Source organism: Homalodisca vitripennis, chromosome 5, assembly GCF_021130785.1.
Source record: "Homalodisca vitripennis isolate AUS2020 chromosome 5, UT_GWSS_2.1, whole genome shotgun sequence".
Taxonomy (NCBI): domain Eukaryota; kingdom Metazoa; phylum Arthropoda; class Insecta; order Hemiptera; family Cicadellidae; genus Homalodisca; species Homalodisca vitripennis.
In genome coordinates, this window is record NC_060211.1 from 73,231,872 (window position 1) to 73,256,009 (window position 24,138).

At 33.1% G+C, this 24,138-nt stretch overlaps 1 protein-coding gene across 3 annotated transcripts in view; it reads left to right on the forward strand.

Annotated features, from left to right (window-relative positions):
* The window catches only part of LOC124362361 (brefeldin A-inhibited guanine nucleotide-exchange protein 3), a 105,497-nt gene that overhangs the window by 54,623 nt on the left and 26,736 nt on the right, over nt 1-24,138 (forward strand). For all 3 annotated transcript variants that reach the window (XM_046816797.1, XM_046816796.1, XM_046816798.1), the window contains exons 20-27: nt 2,442-2,606; nt 5,254-5,554; nt 6,043-6,222; nt 6,319-6,535; nt 8,748-8,898; nt 10,485-10,774; nt 12,159-12,329; nt 14,434-14,548. In XM_046816797.1, coding sequence (XP_046672753.1) covers nt 2,442-2,606; nt 5,254-5,554; nt 6,043-6,222; nt 6,319-6,535; nt 8,748-8,898; nt 10,485-10,774; nt 12,159-12,329; nt 14,434-14,548 — 1,590 coding nt within the window. The remainder of the gene's footprint in view (nt 1-2,441; nt 2,607-5,253; nt 5,555-6,042; nt 6,223-6,318; nt 6,536-8,747; nt 8,899-10,484; nt 10,775-12,158; nt 12,330-14,433; nt 14,549-24,138) is intronic.

A 24,138-nucleotide genomic window follows, 5' to 3' on the forward strand; every position in this document is an offset into this window, starting at 1 on the left:
TTCGCCAGGAACATCCTTTAAGTTATCCAATTTGGTCAAAACAAGTGCCATTTGCGAAGCGACCACATCAAACCGAGAAAACATTTTGTTGAGCGGATGCTGGTTTGGCTTGGTACAGTTCACCCTATTACAAAAACCATTTAACTTTATTATCAGTGGCCAACTTGCGATACTCCGTATCAGTCACATTCATGCAATGGGAGTGAAACCATCTACCACATTCCTTCTCACACTGAATCCCTTTCTCAGTGTCTAAATACTACCTTCATACAAACCAAACAGACAGCCACAATCAGGCAATAAAGACATGTTGGAGTATAGTTAATTGAACAGAAGAATATGCGCTAAAGGCCTTCAGAAATGAACTTTGACAGGGATGAGCAAAATACACAAAGTATCGATAGCTACTCGATCCACCAACGATGAAAGTGCATTTGCTATAGTATATGTGAAGAAAAGAAGAGATATGCGATGTACATCGAGAAGGCTGTGGCGCTTGTTGCAAACTGACGTGGAGACTTTACACGATGACAGTTGTTTGCTTTGACAATCGTTAGTGACAATACAGGGATATAGAGCAGAGTTATTCGTAAAAATATTTATTCTTAGATGAGATTAGTGAAACATTCAGACTTCTACAGACACAAAATCACTTAGCTGATCAAAATTAATCAAGTTGAGATCACAAAATCAGCAGGACACACGTAATGAAAGCATAAATTGAAGAGTAAATCACAAGTAATCCAAGCTAAGCAACATGCATGCAACACGGTGATAAAGTAGCTTACATGCACAGTTCATACGAATTGCAAACTGTAGGCATCATGCATAAAAGACGTGCTGGGCTAATTGTTTGGATAGAAGGAAGAATAAGATGTGTTAATCTTTTTTTCATTAGTTTTGTAATTTATTTTATTGTTTGTTAAGATAGTGTTATTAATTGCTGTCACAAAACTGTTCAGCCTTTCTCTGTAGATCTTAAAATTATTTATTTTTTACAATTTGTTTCTGGAGTTGTCATCCAGTTTTGATCATTATTTTTTTAAGAAGAAGGTTTTTTTTGGTATAACACAGAGTAACTGACAGGAAAGCAGTACGCTGCATAGCTTCAGAACTAATATCTTCACCCTTGAACTATTAATCATGCCAATCTAAAAATATGATTAAGTTTTTTATTGTCTAGCTGGGTAGTACTTTAGTTTTGCTAAACTATAGATGGAAGTCCTTATTGAAAGTCGAGCATGGTATTTGGTAGACCTAGTCCATGTTTTGCATGGAAAATCATTGATAGTCTACTGGTCTGCTAACCTACTTGAATCCCATTTTTATAATCACAGGTTATCCCATCTGTCAAGGTGTTCAACAGATGGGATTGGATTTCCTAAAAGTGTAGGCACAATATTCCACAAAGGAAATTGTAACCTTTTCAACTTTGCTGAACTTCCTAATCCCAGCAATCTATGATTACAAGGACTCTCGATCTAATCTTTGGCCGTCTAAAAGGGTCCTGCGATTTGGCTGCTACAGCTTTATCTTGTGTTCCATCAGCGTTTTCAAACCGCTCCAAATCGTGCCAGGACCGATCACCGTGAGTTGCCATGATTAGGCTTTCACAGTTCCCGCTTGTGTGAACCACTCCTACGGGCTGATTAATAGTAAGAGCTCTAATATGATACAAGCCGCAAATTTTATCCACTTTTATGCTCATTATTTAACAAACAATACCGTTGGACGCATACAGCCCCTTGCTGCTTGTGTCCGTGGCCAAGACTTAAAATCAATTCCTATTTTTAGATGCATCTGTCTATTATTGCAAAAATCTTTGACATTTTTTGTGAAATAAGGAATGGTTTTAAATAGTTTCACCATTTCACCGCTTCTGAGAAACGAAATACACCAGTATTCAAGCTGAGTTGAGACACTAAAACCGGCAATAGACGCCCAAGTGCCCAGTGCTAGGCCACTGCACGTGCTCATGATGCATTTTGGCACAAGATTCTGAAATTGGCCACTCTGTGTGAAAAACAGCAATGTTTTCTATTTTTATTCATAATGTTTATAAAAAATATTGACCGTGAAATTAATATTTTTGTACTGTAAAAACTGTGAAAGAGCCGTCAATTTGATGATTAAGATTGAGTGAGTACCTGGTTGAAGTCTCGATGATCCAACATGAAAATATGTCCATAAATTTATGTTGTTTTTAATGAAACATATAATCTAATTATTTTATTTAAGCAACAAATGTGAAAATAATATTGTGGTTTTATTAGAATCAGATTATGTATAAATATATAAATGATTTACAACACCAGATTAATTATTTAAAATGATTTAGTTAGTTGAAAGCAAGTTGGGTTTTAAGTAACATTGGAATGGTGTAATTTAATTTTGTTATAAATTCTATGATTGTGTTGTGACACAGTTTGATTTATTTTCAGGGTCGATGTGTACAGTTTCTTAGCCACCACAAGCAGTCCAGCTATCACATCACAGACTGTCGCTGAGCTCATAGCAGAGAGCAAGGCAGATAGCACTGCACATGGCATACTCAGCCAAGACTACGCTGCCAAGGTCATCTGTGTTCTGTCACAGGCTGTTGATAAGTGAGTTTCGAGTTCAGTTCATATGAACCTTTTTACATTGGTTTGGTAACTAGGGATAGACCATCCAAAAACATTCGATTCCGATACCAAAATTGTAGTCTTGATATTCAGTCTGTACCATTTCCTGTAAAGATTCGATACCTGTTTCCTGTAAAAATTCGATACCATTTCCTGTCTTATTTGTAACTAAGAGTATAACATGCTAAATGTTTAGTTTTGTTACTGCTAATGAAAATCTGGTCCATAGTAGGAGCCAGCTGTTCAAAACACCCGTAGCCATGATAAAAAATGTTAAGATATTAAAATACATATTTACCACAATTTACATAGTATATATTCATTTAATCCGGCACAGCTGAAAGAAAAAGTGACATTGTCAATTTATGAAATAGAACTTAATATCACAGTAATTAAACTTTGTCAAAGTAAAGTGTATAGATTCATGAATTAAATATGTGTTATGTTATTAAATATTAAAATAGAATTTTGATTTTCGGGGTGATCATTAATACATTAATCATTAATTAAAGATAGTACAAGATCCAGAATTGATCCTTGTGAAACCCTAAAATTAAATGATTTTTATTATCATGTAAATAACATATTATTTTTTAATACAACTGTTCAACAGCTTCAAGACGTAAAATAAGAGTTGTTCCAGCGTCAATTAGAAAAAGATTGTAATGAAGATTTTTACTCTAGAGGATTTCATGCACCACACAGTCAAAGGCTGTGGATAAGTTGCAAAGTACAGCAGCTGTGCCCTGCGACCTATCCAAGCCCTCTGCTTCTCTATTCACACAATCTGCAATAACAAACTGTAAAGTTTTGTTTTGTTTGTACAAATTATTGTGTTAAAAATGAGATATTATTTGGTCTGTCATTATATTTTCAAAAACTTTGGAAAAAGAAGGAAAAATTGATATTGGTCTGTAGTTATCTGGATTGTACTTGGATCTGCATATTTAAGTTGGTAAGAAAAATTTTACCGGTCTTAAATTATATATTTATTATAATACAAAGGGATAAAATGATGAAATATACAGCTTGTTTAATCAAATCCACAGGAATTTCATCCCGACCTGGTGGTTTTTTAATTAATTGTATTACATACTGTATGAACTGGAACAGCTTTATGAGGATATATTAATACAAAATAAGAACAAAAATTAACAATAGTTTGTTTGTTATTTGTTATTATTTGTGGTGGGTTATTCGTGTAATGCCAATCTGCTGTTGTCTGCGAATAGATACAGTTGACTGGTATCAGAATTGAGTGAAAAAAGCCACAGCATTAAGAATTATATTATTATCAGTATTAACCCATCTCTATTGCGAACAGAGTCCACTGTCAATGTTGGCTTATGGTCCTTACCTGTTTAAATTCTTTTGCCAACTCAACATAAACTAAAAATCGTATTCAGCACTTTTCCCTTGACTGCCTTGCCCTTGGTAACATTGGTGTACCTAAGTTTTGGTATAGCATATGTTTACACATTTCCAATAAACTAGAAAATAAACTGATAAAAAGATACCCTACCAATGTTTTCTTGGCCTAAAATACTCAAAAGTAGTATTATTAGAATTTTTCTGCACTATAATGGCTAATATGAAATCATTACTAAAGAATAAGATAAGTATTGATATTGTGTTACTAACATGGAACATCACTCATTAGGAGTTTCATGCGTTTCTCTCGTAGTGTTCAGTCTTTTTTAATTTTGTTTATTATATTATGGTTTGTACTAGTAGAAGTGAAGATGGAGAATATTATTGTTGTTTTTATATTTACCCAGTTGTAACTTAGAGGATTTGTTCAGTGTGGTTATCCTGAGGAGCTATTTCATTGAGTCTATTTTGGATGATGTGACAGTTGGAATTTTTCATGCTATCTCTGACAGTAAATCCACGGACACATATATCACACATTCTATTACATTTTAATTGTTGATTGTACAAAATTATTATGAAAAAAATTAATAATAATTATGTATGACTACAACACAGTAAAGTAATGAAGCAGCACAATTGATAATCAGGCACTCAAGGTGTTAAATTGTGATTGGAACAAATTGTTCCTGTAGAACTTAACTAATCTAGATGTATTATTAAATTAGCTACTAAATAGAGGCACGTCAATGGGCTACTAGCAAATTACAATGGACAGGACCTGCCAACAAGACTCAAAGGATTAATCAATATATTATTCTATTTGTTTTGAAAGTACTTACTAAAAATATAAAAGTAATACCTGTATGCTGTGCTCCATGGCCTCAAGAAAGTACTAAAAACCGTTGAAATAAGTTTTGTAACTACTCACATCTGTAACAAAAACGATATTTTAGATAACTAATTGAAACCTAAGGTTAGATTTTACATCCTTTAACGTTTCACCTTAAATATACCTTGTGTATTTTGAAAGAAGCGAGTTAAAAATGATCACATTAGTAAATGATTTCTTAATTTTACAGTAACATTCTAATACAAAATATTGATAATTATGTTGAAAGATGTCTCCTTAAACATAATTTATTTTTAGATTTTTACATATATACACATATGTAAGGTTAAAAATCAATTTACTAGTTTTCGAATAAACAATCAAACTAAGTTTATTAAGTATGTTAATGTGTTACTGCTTGTGCAGAATGTTCGAAGAGGCTGCACTGAAGCTGAATCTGCAGGCCTTGACCAGTTTCATGAGGGCATTGTGTACAGCATCACAGGGCCAGCTGTTCTCCCGCCACCCGCTGGGAGGGATAGGGGCGGGTGGGCCACGCAAGTGGTGGGCACCAGTAAGGCTGCCTCGCCCCTGGACACCCCGTGATGCCGATACATCCCTGCTTCTCACCAGAGTGGGACAGGTCATGCTGAAGACTGTGCGAAGTGGCAGACCACTTATCCACATAATGAAAGTCTGGTCCATCGTTGGCCCCCACCTCATGGAGGTAACTGTTTATATAAGAGTATATTCTCTTTTAAGTCAAATTAACAATTTAACAACAAGTTAAAACACCGGAAAACATACTGTAAAGAAATGGATATTCATGAATTCACTGCTACTGATTTGCGATGAAAGTGGATGCATGAAACTATGTAAAATCGCATAAATGGCTTTATAGATTTCTTGCTTCATTTGTGTAATATTAGATTACAGTCAAATTGTGTGCATGATCTGCTTTAACAGTAAACACTTGTGATAAATCCAGTTACATTTGTGCAAGACCAATCCTTTTACGGATTTGAAAAATCCAAGAGTGATCACAAAGAGTGTGTATGAAATGTTCAGTCCTTTTATGTACAATGTTTTATTTCTTAATAATTTACTTTTAAAGAGAGACCTTAAAAACTTTTTGGTTTCTTATTATTGGAAATATACAGTATTTTAAGACATGTTTGGAATAAGCTGTATAATCTGGAATGTTGATGATTTTAGGCTGCCTGCCATAAAGAAAGAGTGATTTCGAAGATTGCTGTGTCATCCATCCATGATACTGTCACTGCTTTGCTTAATGAGCAGAATGAGCTATCGTACTTTCATTTCAACGAGGCCCTCTTCAAACCGTTTGAGAATCTTCTTTGCCTCGAACTGTGTGATGCTGATGTTCAAGATCAAGTAAGTACTAAGGTTACTACATTTCTGTATGGTAACAATATGTAGTTGTGCTTTTATAAGTATTGTATGTGATTTTATTGTCATCAATTATTACAGATCGTCAGCTGTATCTGTGAATTTGTGGAGGCCAATCAAAACGAAATCAGGTCCGGCTGGAGACCTCTATTTGGAGCCCTAAGAGTTGTCAGCAGCAGTCATCTAGGATCTCTTCTGGACGTCTTCAGAGTATTCCTGGACACAAACAACACCCTTGTCTTCTCCAATGCTGCTGTAGACTGCATACTTTGTCTTCTAAAACATGTCAAAGGAAATGGTGAGTTTTTTATTTGTTTTGTTTTTAAGTTCTGAGAAGAAGGTATCTTTATCACATGGAAATATCATTATCAGATTAAATCCACAATTTCTAATACATTTAAAGAACAAATAAGAGTTTAAGCACATATCTTAGCGTAATAGAGATATTGGATAGAGATCCAGAACAAGTTTGGAGAAGAAGAACTCCATTCACATTGTACCATTGTGACACATCAGCATGGTGGATTTTTTATTACTGGATACCTATGGTACTACAAATATGGAGTCTGTAAGATTTGGTTTTGTGTAAGATACAAAGTTTTATTTTGTTTTTCGGTACAATTGGTGTTGTAAAAAAATTAAATATTAATGGAATTAAATTAAAACTAATCATCTCTTTAATTATATGTCAAATCAATCAAGTTTTTTTACTATGTAAAATATAGATCTTTCTACATTAACTATAGTAATGATTTTAATATTCATGTGCTCTCTATTAGTTTCAAAATACTTTGTTAGTTAACAAGGCTATATATTTCTACCTTTAAACTTTAAAATGTCAATTAGACAAAGATTTGTTAAAATTTTATTCATTAAAAAGTTAGTAATATTATAGCATTGTTTGTTAATAAATACCATTATGAATTACTGTGTTATAATTGTAGAAACCTCATCTCTAAAAGTATTCATTGGTGTGAACAAGTTCCTTGAGATTATAATAAACAAGTATCAGAATCTTCCCACATAGTTTCCCAGCAGGGTGCTGCGAGTTTAGACTTTACTAATGTCCATGTTTTGAGGAGAAAGTGGATGAGATGTAGAGTATGCATTTGAAGGTAACAAGTACTGCTTCTATGTCTATGTCTGGATTGCCAATAAATCTGCTTCCAGCTGATCTTAGAGCAATAGCATAAGTAGTGGCTTTAAATCATAAATATCGAAGTGCAGTATGCTGCTCAGTGATTTATCACTTCAACTATCTGAAGCAAAATATATTTGATTTCTTCTGTGAAATCTCTGGAGTTAAGAGAATCTTTCAAGTAAGTAGTGATTACTTGATTTATGACAATCAACTCCCATTTCTCGATTTAATAATTATGAAAAATACAACTGGCCATTTTGAATTCGATATATACAGAAAACCAACACAAAATGACAGATTCATCCCAGTTGATTCATTTCATCCCCCTTCACAAAAAAGAGCAGCTTTTCACAATTTAATCCATCGGCTTTTACATACTCCATTATCAACAGAAAATTATAAAAAAGAAGTTAAGAAAATAAAGGAAACTGCTTTATTTAATGGCTACAAAACTAACATGATTGACAATATGATAAACAAGAAAAAGAAAATTATTGAAAGAAATTCTAGAACAACTTTATATCAAATCAAAAGTAAAGAACCTGAAAAATGGATATCTGTTTCCTAAAACAATCTATCTACAGATATTACTAAAAGTTTTAAGAAACATGCCAATATTAATGTATCTACAAATTCCAAAATTAAATTAAAGAATTTATTAGGAAATCCCAAGAATAAAATTAATGAAGAAGAAAAATCTGGAATTTATCAAATTAATTGTGACAATTGTGATTTAAAATACATTGGCCAAACAAAAAGAAAGTTAAAACAGAGATCTAAGGAACATAGGGAATGTTTAAATACCAACAGGAAGAAAGATCAGCCATGGCAAAACATGCACTTCAAACTGGACACTCTTTTTCAAATGCAAAATTATTAAAAGAAGTACAAAATAAAAAATTCCTTGATGCATATGAAACAATTTTTATAAAAAAGAACCAAAATAATCTGGTAAACAATGAACCTGGGCCTTTTCAAAATTCACCGTTACTTTATTTGATTTAACTAAATATAAACTTTATTTTTATATATACATATAACATACTGTGCTGTCATAGAATATTACCTCTTTGTATTTTAATGACATATGTTTTTATTTAGTACAAAATTGTTTATGTTACTATTGTTATTATTACTTTTATTCAGTTGTGTGAGTCCGAAGATGTACTCATTGAGTACGAAAGGCCTCACAAAAATAAAAACTTTATATTATTGGAGAGTTTGTTTAAATTAATATATAATTTCCAATAAGACAAGAGCTTCAAGAATGTACGTTTTACAATGTTTAGATATTTTTAGATTTATTTGTATACTTGTAAAACGGATAACATGTGATATAATGATAAACACTTGAATGATATAATTTCAGATAACATGACAGAGGACATGGCTGAAGAAGGAGTAGATGACAAGGCCCTGGAGTTGTGCAAGGCAGCACTTAAGTACCTCCACCAGTGCAGTGGCATCTTAGGTTCTATGTACAACATGCCAGCCTGCCCCATCTTTCACACTTCCCACAGGTAGTGACTATCTTATCTGCATTGTGTGCTTTCTGATACATTTTTGTATAAAATGTATAAAAGACACATGCTAAATCATTTGAGAATGCAAATTTGAAAATGTTTAAATTAAAATGGAAACAATTTACATTATTGAGTTATAATACCATACTCATTTTTAACGTAGTGGAACCTTGATCCATCGAACCTCAAGGGGAAATAAAAAACTTTGATGTTTGAGAATTTCCATATAATGGCATTCAGTGTATCAAAGTTATTTTGGGGAAGACTTTGTTATAAAGACGTCCACAACAACTATATTAATAATGTAGTTTTGATCATAAATACTTTATCGGGAAATGTGTAGTAATAAGTTATAACAAGTATTGTACATAAATTTAAATTTATTAATTTTAACGAACATACAATATTATACTACTACTAATAGTACTAATAGGAACATGAAGTAATAATTTAAAAAGTTATATAAATACAGTATGTTGTCACTGCATTTTTACACAAAATACTTTCATTGTTGAAAATCTTAACACATACAGTTCACTGAGTTAACTTAAATTTGGTTGAATCATGGTAAAACAGTGGAATCCATGGAAGAACAAGACACTTTCACTAAGAATCTTCACTGGTATCGGGGTAGGAACAAATGTAGAGAAGAACCGTCACATGATCAAATGGGAACACGCAATGTGTCCACCAATGAGAAACGGCAGTTAATTCGGGCGATAGGTACAATGGTCACTTGGATAAGCTCACCAGTGTTGGTTCTGGCAAAGGAATGCCCTAAACTATTTTAAAGATAACAGAGAGTCTTCTACTGAATATTAAAAACTAAAACCTACTCTACTGGATATATTGTAAATATTAATTTGGCTGAAGCAGTGATTGCTTTAAAAAGTGTTTCGATAAACTTGTTTTTGTTGCAAGCATATGATGGAAGATTTATGTAATAATAATTGAATTTTTAATATAGATAGTTATTGGTAGAATATAAATATATAATTTATCAAATGTAAACTAAAAGAACTAACAATTCATATGTAATGAAACTTAGGAATCTATTAATTTATTATATTCTATGTAATAAAAACTAATCTTGCTTTTGAAAGTTGCCATATTGGTCAACAGGATGCACCAAATAAAGTGTTCCAAATTGAGAAATAACCGCTTGTGTCTTTTTTTCCAAGAGATTCTGGAGCAAAAGAATGAGTGGTGGTGGCTCTAATTTCTTATTTGCTTTGAATAAATAATAATAATTTGAGGTGAGTTGTAGAGAGGGCTTAATAGCCCTAACTCTGCCTCTGTAATAAAGGCATTTTCTTTTCATTTTAAGAGTAACACAATTAGAGCAATAGGTTGCTCGATGATAAAATGTATTATATTTCTTCCCTAATATGCCCTGGAATCAGAACAGTTTTTACTCAAAATTGTGGCCAAACAGCATAAAAAATCCTGTTAGTCATACTGCAAGATGGAAGAGCAAATTGTAGAGCAAAAGTGCGTATTCTTACTTTTTTCCAGAATTAATTTAAATTAGGAGTTTGGTCCTTTAACTGTGTTCAACAGCATAATTGTGGTATGCTCTGTAGGATCCAGCTGACGATGTCACCACAGCGAGTGGACCCGATCATTCCTCACATGGAGCTGATGAGATTTGACCCCGAGGTGGAGGCGACGACAGAGCTGTGCTATAGTGCCCTGGGAGTGGGGGGTGAGTGTCACGACGTGAGTGGACTGGACCGCCCCAGCGGAGTGTTGCGAGTCTGGGTGTTACTCCTGGAGGGACTGTGTGGAGCCACTGTATCCAGCTGTCCACAATACCAGCCTCATATCCTGGACACTCTCTTCACACTGTTCCGGGAACTGCTGGTGCACCCAGGTAGATTGTTAGTCTTTATCTTGTCACAGTCAACAATTTTAAATAAGGGTAGAAAAATCATTATCTGGTTTTTTTGTTTATTAGTTAAATGTCACATCTTTGCTACATTTTTCACACACACATAAAATCTGACACACACAGATGTACATTTTTTCATGTGTATCTTTGCCACATGAAAAATAACTCTGATTCTCTTAAAATTAATAAAGGTGTGAGGGTAAGTAATTAAAATATTTCATGCTCTTATCAAGGGGTTGATCTTTATTGGTCTCATTAGTATACTTTTGGGACAGAATGTTATTTATTTAGATAGTTGGTTACTCTTATGGTATGCATACTCTTTTATTTACATTATATCAATGGTGATTATTTTAACTTGTAAACCACATCAGACTATAAACTTTAGATGTCCAACGCAAAAAGCCTTAGCATTGCAATGACCTCAGTAGTAATAGTAATATTAAGAATAAAACAGAACTGAGTGTTGGGTCTTAGTGGACAATAAATAGATAACCTTCGTATATTGCTTGAATTTTAACTTGAATTTGTAGCCCTTAACTGCTATAATCCTTATACAACTCCAAGTTCTAGCAACAAGTTTGTTTTGTTGCCTTCAAGCAAAATTTTAGTCCTAGAAATGGTGAAGACTATCCTATATTTACTATTATGAACCATAGTACAACACATTATGAGTAGAATCCTATCTTGTAGATGTTCTTATTTTAAAGGACATAGCTTATTTCTTGTCTTTAATTTAAATAAAACAATCCAATAAATTTTTTAATAAATTATTGATTCCTTTTGTAGAAAGACCTTTTGAATCAAAATTCCAAAAGCTATTGTTTAATTTGAATTAATAATAAAATCCTAGTTTAAATCTTAGATTTAACAAGTATATTAAAACAGATTCTGCAGCCAACATTCAACAAATGTTTTTACTGTCCATTTACTTATACATACATACATATATCTGTTAAAGGAACAGCACCAATGAGAACAAAAACATATTAGCATTTTTGCTTGTAGTTTTTTCAAGACGTTCATATGAAGGCTGCTAAATTGCAGAAACTCCAACTTATATATTGCATATGAAGAGCAGTACATCGAGTTCCATACATGACAGTTATAGCTCAGTGAAAAAAACGTCTACAGTTAAAGCAGTCAAGAAGTAAATTATGAACAAAATGTTCACATTCTCTTATAGTAAGACTTTAAATGTTAATTGCTAATTTTATATTGACTGGACATGTAGCATAATTTTCAAGTGTATAATGGTTACAAGAAGAAAAGATAATATAAAAATTTAGACTAAGAAGTAATATGTTGACATTACAACAACAGAGGGTTAGGTCAAAAAAGTGTACAAGGCATTTTTCAATTGCAGGGTTTGAGTTTGGATTGTACTGCATCAATCATCTGCTGCTGCCCATGGTCCAGAACTGGTTACGCAAGACCAGTCGTCAGTTCCGTGGCTGGGACGTGTACAGCAGCAATTTCAAGCAGTGTTGTGGCCTCACTACAGATCTGGTTGTCAAGTATATCGTCTACTTGCATGGTCAGTTGATGACACAAGACAAGTGGTTACTATTCAATTTATTCTTACTTCATTCTTTTGGATTTTTATTTTGTTAGAAATTTACGTTAAGTTCAAATTATATTGCTGAGTAGGAACAGGGTTGTCCAGAGGGTACCTCCGTTAAGCTAACACTGGGATAAATACAGAAAATGTATTGCTTACATCCAAAAACTATCATAGATCTACAATTTTTCCATATTTGCCAGACAGATTAAAACATTGTCATATCTCTGAAATAGCTCAGAGATTCCTAAGTATTTAATTTTGCCATCTTAGATTGCAGCCAATCTATGACAGCATCTACGTTCTCATTGGCTTGAAGTGTTCAGAACAAAGTTTCTTTTTCTTAGGCGTAAAAGATGAAAATCATTGTGCCAAGATTGGGCTGGAAAACATCTTAATTTTATTGGACTCTAAGAGTTCTATTCGTTTTGTGTTTGTCACAAAGCTGGTCAATAGATTATGTGTTGTTTTTGGAGGTATGTCTAATAGTATTCAAGATCTCAAAGTAGGAGTCTGAATTGACTGTCATTCCTCATTGAAAGAGTTCTATAAAGAACATTTCTTTGTCAGCCCAAAATCAAAACAGCCAGGGTCTTTTTGACTTTGTCTTTTGTTTGCCAGTATACTTCTTACTATTGATTCCTCTTTAGAATCTGGATTTATAAAGGATTCCTAAGTTTCATCTGTACTCATAAATTCATTCATTAGGGCTATTTCTTACTTATCATAATGAATAATGGAGTCGAGAGAAATGTTCAGTTTAGTTTATAACTCTCACTGAAGATATATGGCATACAAAAAACATATTAGTCAAAATTTCAACAACATAACCCTGGAAAATTTGTGGACAAAATTCTGGTGATTCAGGTATTATAAAACACCAATTTACCCGAACTCTTTAACCATATGTCGACCAGTTCTTGTTAACCATTGGTGCCCATTTCTGTCATCACTGCCATCATCATAGACATGATTGTATATCCAATTTTTAAACAAATTACCTACTGTGTGCATTAATACAGTAACCATTTGACCCCAATACTTTAGAAACCACAAAAAAAAAAAAATAAATAAAAAAAAATTCCTGAGTTGAAAAAACAACCAGTTACAAATAGAACAAGCATATTTAAAATTTTCTTTTATATAATGAAGTATCAATTGTTAGCTACATGTAATTTGTACTCAAATACAATAGTTCTTTTTAGTTTCTATCAGATGAAATTCCACTAATAAGAAGAGTTGAAACCTGAATAAGAATAAAAATTTATTGTATACCCCAGAAAGACGAAATAACTGTACTTTCCTAGGTAATAAAATAAAAGTTAAATGTTCTACTATTATGGTTATTATAGCCTACCAGTGAGTGTGAAAGTATGTATGCATGTAAACTTCAGGTTGTGTGAGAAAGAGCCTCATGGTACTAACTTTCTCTAGTAAAATAAAGAATTTACTCATTCATTCATAAAATTGATAGCAAAAACATTATGAAACTGTTGAGTTAAAGTAAAAATAATTTTGGTTATACTAAGTAATTCAGTATATAGGCCCAAATTTATGGTATTCATTAAAATTGTATGTGGTAAAAAATTTCCTGTGTATATTGGAGGTGGAAAGTTCCTTATACATCTTAAAAGAATTGCCACTATTGTTTCCACTTCGTGCAGTCACACCTCTCTATCAGACTGATAAAATGCTACTTCCTCCTATAATAACCGTGGTAAGAATTTTTTTAGTGTGTGTCACTTATAATTCATAGACAAATAATAAAGGAATCCTAAAGTTTTGTTGAGATTATTTAGTCAAAGAAATTGGTCCTGTCTATGTGTATAAAATTCAAGATCTAATCCCGAGTTTCATCTTTTCACTGTTGATTTGTAACTTGGACATGTATATGTTAAAAACTTGGAGATTACTATTATAGGAAGTATGCAGTGCAGTTCTGACAACTAAAGAGAATTAATTCTAATAAACTTGAGCTTTTAAAAATCCTATGTTCCCAATTTCCAAATTATCAAATTACAGCCACACCTTCAATGGTACAATGTTGCCATTGTCAACCAATTTATGGTGGTTGTTCTAGAAGCAGACAAGAGCGAGTATGGGAACCTTATGCTGAAGCAGTTGGTACTAGTGATGGTGGAATGTGTTGTCCAGCCTGTTGAGAGCATCGCTAGGCTCGGTTGTGCCTGTCTTAGGTATGTCCCGTTTATTTTTCCACAATTTTTAAACGGAGTAGATTAGTGGTTTTGTTTTTAATTTATATTTTTAATGATATTGGAACAAAAATTTTGTTCACATAACCTAGCTATGTTGGGAAGGGTTGATTCAATATGAAAGTTGACTTTAGCTTCAATTTGTTTTTCCGCTTAGTACAGCGTCTGAAATCTGACACTATAACAGATTCTTGGAAACTATTATGAATCTCTTCAGATACACATGACTCCAGGAGACAGATTCTTGGAAACTATTATGTATCTCTTCAGATATACATGACTCCAGGAGACAGATTCTTGGAAACTATTATGTATCTCTTCAGATATACATGACTCCAGGAGACAGATTCTTGGAAACTATTATGTATCTCTTCAGATATACATGACTCCAGGAGACAGACTCTTGGAAACTATTATGTATCTCTTCAGATATACATGACTCCAGGAGACAGATTCTTGGAAACTATTATGTATCTCTTCAGATATACATGACTCCAGGAGACAGATTCTTGGAAACTATTATGTATCTCTTCAGATATACATGACTCCAGGAGACAGATTCTTGGAAACTATTATGTATCTCTTCAGATACACATGACTCCAGGAGACAGATTCTTGGAAACTATTATGTATCTCTTCAGATATACATGACTCCAGGAGACAGATTCTTGGAAACTATTATGTATCTCTTCAGATATACATGACTCCAGGAGACAGATTCTTGGAAACTATTATGTATCTCTTCAGATATACATGACTCCAGGAGACAGACTCTTGGAAACTATTATGAATCTCTTCAGATGTAAATCACTCCAGGAGTCATGTCTGTTACAATGTCAGAATTCAGATGATGCACTAACTGGAAGGCGAACTGGTGCTAAACTGGAATGTGATCTGGAGCTAAACTCAACATTTACAATATTGTTGTTGAGGAGACAATTTTTTAATTGTATAAGCATACAAGAAAATCTTTTCCAATCCATATACATCTCACTTTAACCATGTTTTATTTGTTTGAGTTATTCATGTTTGTTTGTCTGAATGTTTTAAACACAGAGTATAACAAAAAATTAAAAGACTGAAAAACCAATGTTAAAAGTTGGTGACAATATTTGATTGCTCTCTTGTGAATAATATCAACTTACTGGAAACGGGGTATTGTAGTTTCTGGTTTCAATGTGTGGTAGCAATTTCAAATTCTGTAATATGATATTGATCCCATGTACAAAGAACTTTACTTACTTTGATGTGCAGATGTTAGAAACAAATATTATTATGTTATGATTGTGTTAACAACTTGTAATTGTTTATGTTATGGTTTACAGCAACTAAGTCAATCCCGTTTTATATGTTGGGCTCTTAAACTGAAACTGTGTTTCTTTAAGCTGGTGTAAATGCCTAGGTTGTGGATTATATGTATTAAACTCTTATTTTACTTATAATTGCATAACAATAAAGTATGATGATGTAATAATACAAAAAAGAAACTACTAACAAATAAATAGTTGAATAGTATTATACTTAAATTATACTTACAAAACATTGAAAGTTTGATATTACAGTATAAGTTTCAGTAATTTGAGTCTCCATAGTTCGAGCTTCCTTGTAATTCGAGGTTCTATGTTGTAACAGAAAAAAATATAGAACAATAAATAACTTTTGTAAACGCTGTGTGAGAATTAAGCAGGCCGTTCAGTAGGGCGCATAGTTTGTTACGTAACTGACTCGTGACTTGTGTGACAAAGAAGCAATGACTTCACAGTGAAGGCTTACGCAGCACTAGACGCTCCTTTATGCTATGTAGAACAACGAACAGAAGCATCTGCAGCCGATACTATATTACTTCAACGTTGGCGGTGTTAACATTGAAGGTGTTATCATTGAAGGTGTTAACAACTTACGTAGCTAGAGATGTATCATAGTTTAACACATTGACTGTGGTGGATGCACATTACTACTATACCTGTTGTTCTAAAGTCAGCACATGACTACTACTGCAATGAAGATGGCGTAACAAGTATTATGTAGCTAAAGATGTATCATAGTTTATTTAACACATTAACTTCGGTGGATGCACATTAAAACTTTACCATATGTGAGTTAATCAGGTCTAGTATCAATTAAAAGTCATGCACATACAAATTTGTTATTACATGTGTTCCAAAAAAAAAACATAATTTAGTATACCATGTTACACTTTTGCCATCGTTCAGTGAAACAAGAAATCAGTAACACTACGTTTCGAGATCTGCAATCTGATCTCTTCTTCAGGTAAAGAACTAACCTAATACATAATTACAAACTAGGTTAAAATAAACAAATCTTACAAAAGCGTTGTGGCACGCCTAAGTCAGGAATCACAACCTGCATGTTGTTTGCAAACTTCACTAACTCTATAAACATGCACTTAATAAAAACTATACAAAACACTAATCATTAAAACTGAACTAACTACGGAATACAGGTCACAATACGTCTTCATTCGTCTACTAACCACCTACGACTGACCAGAGGGACTAGCCAATGGTAATAGTCACGGCAGTCTAAAACAAGATGGCGGAAATACAAAGAAAGGGGGACAGGAATGGGCCCTTTTGTTATTATGGGTTCATGCAAGATGAACTTCTTAAAACCATATTGTGACTCCGCATTGGTTTATTACAGATATCTGATCCGGTTGATACTTTTGGTGTGGTTCCCGATGTATTATGTTGGCTTCATCCCAATTCATATGATGGTCTTCGGACCAACAATGGTGTGCAATTTTTGACTTTTCTGTGAGACCCTCTCTCGTGTTTTCTTTGTGCTTACGTTTAGTGGTCTTTTTGTCTCGCCTATGTATTCCCTATTGCAACTACATTTTATACTGTAAACACAGTTTTAGGAATCCTGTGTGCCATTTTTGGGTTTTGTTTTTACGAGACTTTGTCTAAGAGTGTTGTGTGTTTTAAACGCGGTTCTAATGTTGTACTTTCTACCTACTCTTCTAATTTTCTCCGATAATCCCGGCACATAAGGGATTGACATAAATGCAAATTGAGGGTATCCATTGCTTCTGAGATCCGATTCGATTTTCTTAAATTCTTCTTTTAGTCCATCTTTATCTGAGCACAAGCTCTTTGCTCTATCAAACAACGAGTAGGCTACTCCTTCTTTGACAGATTTTTGATGGTTGGATTGATAATTTAAATATTTTCCTGTGTGTGTTATCTTTCGAAAAACAGTTGTCTTAAGGACATCCCTATCTCTTAATACACACACATCCAAAAAGGGAAGCTTGTTTTGGACTTCCACTTCCATTGTGAAGCGGATGGAAGGAGAAATACTATTAATGTGATTCAAAATATTATTTAATTCAATGTCTCCATGAGAAAAAATAACAAAGGTATCATCCACATACCTCCACCAAATTTTCAGTTTGAACTGAGCTGAAGCCAAAGCTTTTCGCTCAAATTCCTCCATAAAGATATTGGCGAAAATACGAGACAGTGGAGAACCCATTGCCATCCCCTCATCTTGACGGTAAATTTTATCCTCTAACTCAAAATAATTGCATTGAGTGCATAGTTCTAACAGTTCCATAATTACTGGCACGGGAAGTTTAGTTCTATCCTTTAATGTTTGGTCTTCTTTGAGACGTGATTTAATAATTATTCCGAGAGTTTCTGGAACTGGTACATTTGTAAATAGACTTTCGACATCAAAACTTACCAGTTTGTCAGTTTCAGTCAACTTTAGGGATTTTGACTTCTCTACAAAATCCCTGGAATTTTTGATGAAAGAGTCAGTTTTTCCTACCAATGGCGTTATGATGTCCAAGAGGACTTTAGACAATTCCCTGCAAGGTGAATCATGAGAACTAATGATGGGCCGGAGAGGGATGGTAGGTTTGTGGATTTTGGGAAGGCCATACATATGGGGGATTTTGGAGTGGTGAGGAGTTAATTTAGATCTAAATTTATCTAAAAAAAATTCTTTATGTTTTCTTAAGGTGTTTGCTACTTTGCGTTCAAATGAATCAGTCGGCTTTTTATTTAAAACTGTATATTTGCCAGTATTTAAAGTTTCCGCAATCTTTTCTTTATACGCTACTGAGTCAAGTACAACAATAGCGTTGCCTTTATCGGCTGGTAAAGCTACGTTTTCCTAGCTCCGCGACTGGGCTTTTTGCGCTGCGTGCTCCGTGCTCCGTAACTGACGAAACCACCGGTTCTCTGTAAACCAATGAAGGTGTCTTCCTAGCTACGCGTTGCGTGCTTAAGCCTTAACCGCGCTGCGTGGTCTTTGCTGTGCAACTGGGAGCACTGCCTCGAGAGCAGTCAATCACGCACCGCGCAGCAGGACTGACGACTGTGTGTATATTATTATTATTATTATATACACTTTCATGTTAACTTGAACAAATTTAGATGAATCACATTAATACTTATAGTGAACAGATGAGATAATGTACAAGTTCTACTGATGGTAATACAAATCTTTAAATTTGGCGTTTTTAAACCTGAGGTAGTGAACATTAAAATAAATAAACTCTCTTCCCCTTAATTACTAAGCTACAAAGTTTGCTCACATTACACAGTTTTTTTTCTGATACAGAGCTTTTATTTTATTTGAGTAGTAAGCTCCATTAAAGTAATCAGTAAAACTGCTTCTTACTTTAAACCCTTCTGCTTTAGCATAGCCTCCGACATAAGCCAAAGGGATCATGTTTTGTGTAGGAAGTTCGTGCTGCGGATGAGTCACTGGTCCTTTGGGGTTGCGTGCAATAAAGTCATCCCTGATCCAGTTATGAAGACAGCAACTTACGAATATGACTAAGTCGACTGTTTCTGGTTTCAAGTTTATTGGTGTGAAAAAAATTCTGAAAATGTGACACAAAATACAAAATGCATTTTCAGTTACTCTTCTAGCACGACAAGTGGCGTAGTTAAAGTGTCGTTTATGAACATCTGCGATTGCTTGTTTGTGCGTGTAGGGTTTCATGACATCATTATCCAGTTTATTGCTTCATCTCCTACTGCAACAAATGGTAGCTTAATTTCAGAAGAAGTTAGCTTTTCAGGAGGTGGGAAAATAGTTCCTTCTTGAATCAATTTCCCCATTTTAGACTTTTTTAAGATTCCAGCATTTCCTTCTTTGCCGTATGCTCCGACACTGATCAGTACAAATTTGCAGTTTGCGTCAGCCATAGTAAACAATACAATGGAGAAAAAGTTCTTAAAATTGTGAAAAAGGTATCCTGAATGAACTTTCCTCACGTGTTTTCCGTCTATTGCAGATATACAATTTGGGAAATCTCAGTTGACCCAGAATTCTTCGGCTTTCTGTTTCCAATCAATCTCCGATGGTGGTGGCAAATGCACATGTTCTATTTTGTCCTTGACAACACTGTCAGAACGTCTGGGACAAAATTTGATACTGTAGACGCAGAAATTCTGTATTGGCAAGCCAATTATCGGTATAATTCTCCCGTAGCCAGAAACCTAAAAAAATAAAATTTTATAAAAGAGTAACAGCAATGTCGACATCCTCGTCCATTTCCAAGAAGAGCAATAACTTTGCCAAAACATTCCTTTCCTGTCCATATCAATGAAAACTGTACATTTCTTCAAAAGATGAATCTAGACGAGGAGAGAGTTTAAATCGCGCGTTACGCTGCGTAATATGACAAATCCTAGGAAAACACATTTGCGCTGCGCAGTATTTAAGTGCGCTTCAACTAAACACGCTGCACACTGGGCCTTAATTACGTAGCACGGAGCAAGCCCAGTCGCGGAGCTAGGAAAACGTAGCTTAAGATTTTGACCGTGTCGTCTTTCCCAAGGATCGACATGGCCTTTTTCTCCTCAATTGTCAAATTGTGTTTTGTGGGAGGAATTTTTCTGAGTAAAAGACTGGCCTCACAACGAAACCGGTCACCCTGTTCCTCAGATAACTGTGAAACAGCCGACTCGATTCCAGTTACGAAATCCAGTACCTTTACCGATTTTATACCACAGAAAAGTTTAAACCCTTGGATAAGACTGATATTTCCGCTTCATTGAGGATTTTTGAAGAGAGGTTGATTACATTTTTATTATTTGCATCCGTATTCACCTTGCCATCTTTAGGCAAATCACATTTTTTGGGCCTAATTTGGTTTATAATTTATATTCAAAATAAAGATTTAATGTAAACATCTATACTTAAATCCTCTCATTGCAAATGGAAAGATGTAATGTACAATATTTTACACTCGGTTTACTGAAATAAATATTTATTTACTTGTTTTACACGTATATGCGCTGTGCCATATTGCTATCCGTAAGCCGCACCATGGATTGTCAGACGAAACGGCGATAAGAGAATGGCATAAGTTATTGGTTTATTTTTGGCGTGATACGCAATCTAATTTGCTCCCCAATGGTCTCAAATCAATACATTTACGCATTCTGACATATCCACAACACTTTCATGAATTTTAATGTACACAATCCATATGTATGCTGCACGTTAAAGGTTAGCTTTTAAAGAATTTATGGTTAAGAATTAAATTGAGTATAATTGGTCTAGTTTAATATTAGATTTTACTCTAGGGTATTTCAACTATGTCACTATTTTGTAGTGACTATATTTGTATACAATGTATTTGTGACAAATAAATAAATAACTGAATTTCATTTGCATATAGTTTAGCCAGAACCAGAATATGGATAAGGTTCAGACCCTGCGTAAAACAGCAACAATCTCAATTAGTAACAAGGTTTACTATCACCCCTGACTCATTTTTTCCATGAGTTCGGAAAATACATGTCACTGTACTGTGTACAGCTTACTATAACAGCTGGTTATATTATAATTATAATATTAATATTAAGGAAAGACGAAATATTGAGGAAACTTGCTGTGTTTGGTTAATATTATAAAATAAATAATTACACAGTTACATCCTCCAAACTAAGTTATTCAGGAGGAATGTTAATTAATGTTACATTCAGTGCTGTTCTCTGCTAACTAAATTAGTTTGTAGAACTGAAACGCATCATAAGCCCACCTTAACTAAAGGGACCTTGTGGGTAGACTTATGAGTAAATAATTGTATGTAGTAATCACCAGCTGATGATCTCTAACTGCGATAAGTGTATGTAATTTATGTTCTGGCCTAGGTTCAAAACTATTAATTAATCTCATGAGCACCAGAATTTGACTTACTAATTATAACATGTTCTTGATTAATTGTGGAATTTAAATATATTTAGATCCTGATATAATTCATATTGAAGAATTAAAGTAAGATTGTAGTTGAATCCAAAGAATCTTCAGAATATGAATTTGGCTACCTGATAAGATAATAAAAAATAAAACAAGTGAATTTATTCTAAAAAATTACAATATGAGTACATTAAACAAATTTATTTGTAGACTTTTGCTCTGAGAGCTGTGAATTTGTTTGTTGTGTTGTGGTGGTATTTTAAAGAATGTATTGTATGAATAGTTATAGTTAAATATCGTAATACCAAATTCATGTCATTCTAGTGTGCTTCATTGCATGAAATTTATTTAGTTTCAAGTTTTATTCATAACACTACAACTGCAGTCAATGACAGTATGTTCTCAACCTTAAATAAAATGTAAAGTACAGTATTTCATCTGCGAAGATTTCATGCTGGTAAGGACATGGATGCTGTAGTCTACAAGTAATTTTGTGATTAATTATGTTTCATTAAGGGACAAGAAGATGATTAACTAGTTTTAAAAGGGTGGTCCAGGAGGATAAAAAAAAATTTTAACAAGTAATTGTGGACCTAAAAACAAGACAAAAAGTTCATATAAACATATGTATGGAAATGCTTTGTTAACAAGATAAGGAGAGATTTTCCCCAGGTTTTCACTCCGAGGATTAAATGAAACTGAACTGAAGCCATTAGAATAGTAATTAAGACAAAACATGTGATTGTTTCATATTAATTTTGACTTAAAAAATTAAATAAACTAGGTTCTAGAACTATAAAATTAATTTGTAAAAAACAAAAATTTACTGTCAAAAAACAAGTTTTGTACAGTTGAGGTGCTGTAATTTCATTAAATGGCCAACAAATGCATAAAGTGCATGAAAAAAATTATAGAGAATTTAATACTGAGAAAATTAATGTAAATAAAGTCAATAGAAAACAAATTTAATTATAATAAAACAAACACGGAAGCAAATAAACTTTCATTAGTCTGAATGCAAAACAACAGCTATTATTGTAGTTTGTCAGGTGATCACTTTAATTTAAAATAATATTTTATTAACATTCCAACACATTTTTCTTAGAAAAATTAGTTGCATGTTTTCCATATTGTACTATAAAAGAATAAATTATTATTATTATATATCATTAGCAATATAGTAATGTAATTTTGTAACATTGTTGCTCTAATATGTATATTATTAGTTATACACTGTATCCTCTGGTGGAGATACTCCATGACAAATAATTATAACCAGATTATTTGTTTTTTATCATAAATAATAATAATTAAATGGAGTTTGTGTTCTGTCAAATGAAATTGTAGTCTTGTCATGTTAACAATTTTTTTTTTTTTATTTATCTTTTTGCAATCTTTAATTAACAATTAATTTGATGTTTTGTACATGTTTACATTTCTTAATATAATTTTAGTAAGAGCACATTTCATCATAAATTTTCAACAGTTAAACCATTTTATATTCCTGACTTTAGCTTGAATTGTTGTATCCAACAAAAATAAAATACTTCTTATTATATACTGAACTAAAACACTTACACCTTTTATTTGGTTTCTTGTCCGGTTCACCAAAATCCCCGTAAACTGGGGTCTTCTTTCAATCCGGACTACTAACTATGTGCCTACAAGGCTAAACTACACAAGATAATGAGCAGAGCTCTCCAGTAGTTTTGTTCTAACATTACAAGACAAGTAACCAACTAGGTTTCCTATTGGTCAGCAAGTTTCAGACCTCTGAACCAATCAAAAATTTAGTTTCTTACAATGGAGTACCATTGTTTTAAATGTACAGAACTGAACTTGTCCAACTCAAGCTACTTCAGGGATGACTTATTTTAACATTATACCAATCTTAGTTTTTATTTTTTTTTTATTAAACTAAGCATATTACATATAAAAATATTTGGTTAAATTTTCAATTTTTTTTATTAAAAAATGTATTATTGTAACTATTTGCATATACGGTACAAATTTAAGCAAGTAGATTTTTGTTCTTATTTTTTTTACTGTATACATATTTTGCTTTATACTTTGTGTAGTATTGTTTGGATTGTGATTTACGTACTTGAGTCATGTGATGTAAGAGAATACATAAATAATTATTATTATGAAATTATTATTAAATGTTTTTATTTATTATTTTATTGCTATATTATTAAGTTGGTAGCACTGATCATTGTTACTGTTCTTGGCTTCTTAAACACAGCATGATTTATTCGTAGGCACTTGGTCATGTTAGTTGTGGTTAGTGTTATTGCATTTTTATCTGTGAGAAAAATAATTAAAAATTCCATTTACTGTGTCTATCAATAACTAAAATTAAATTAAATTAAAATTTTTAT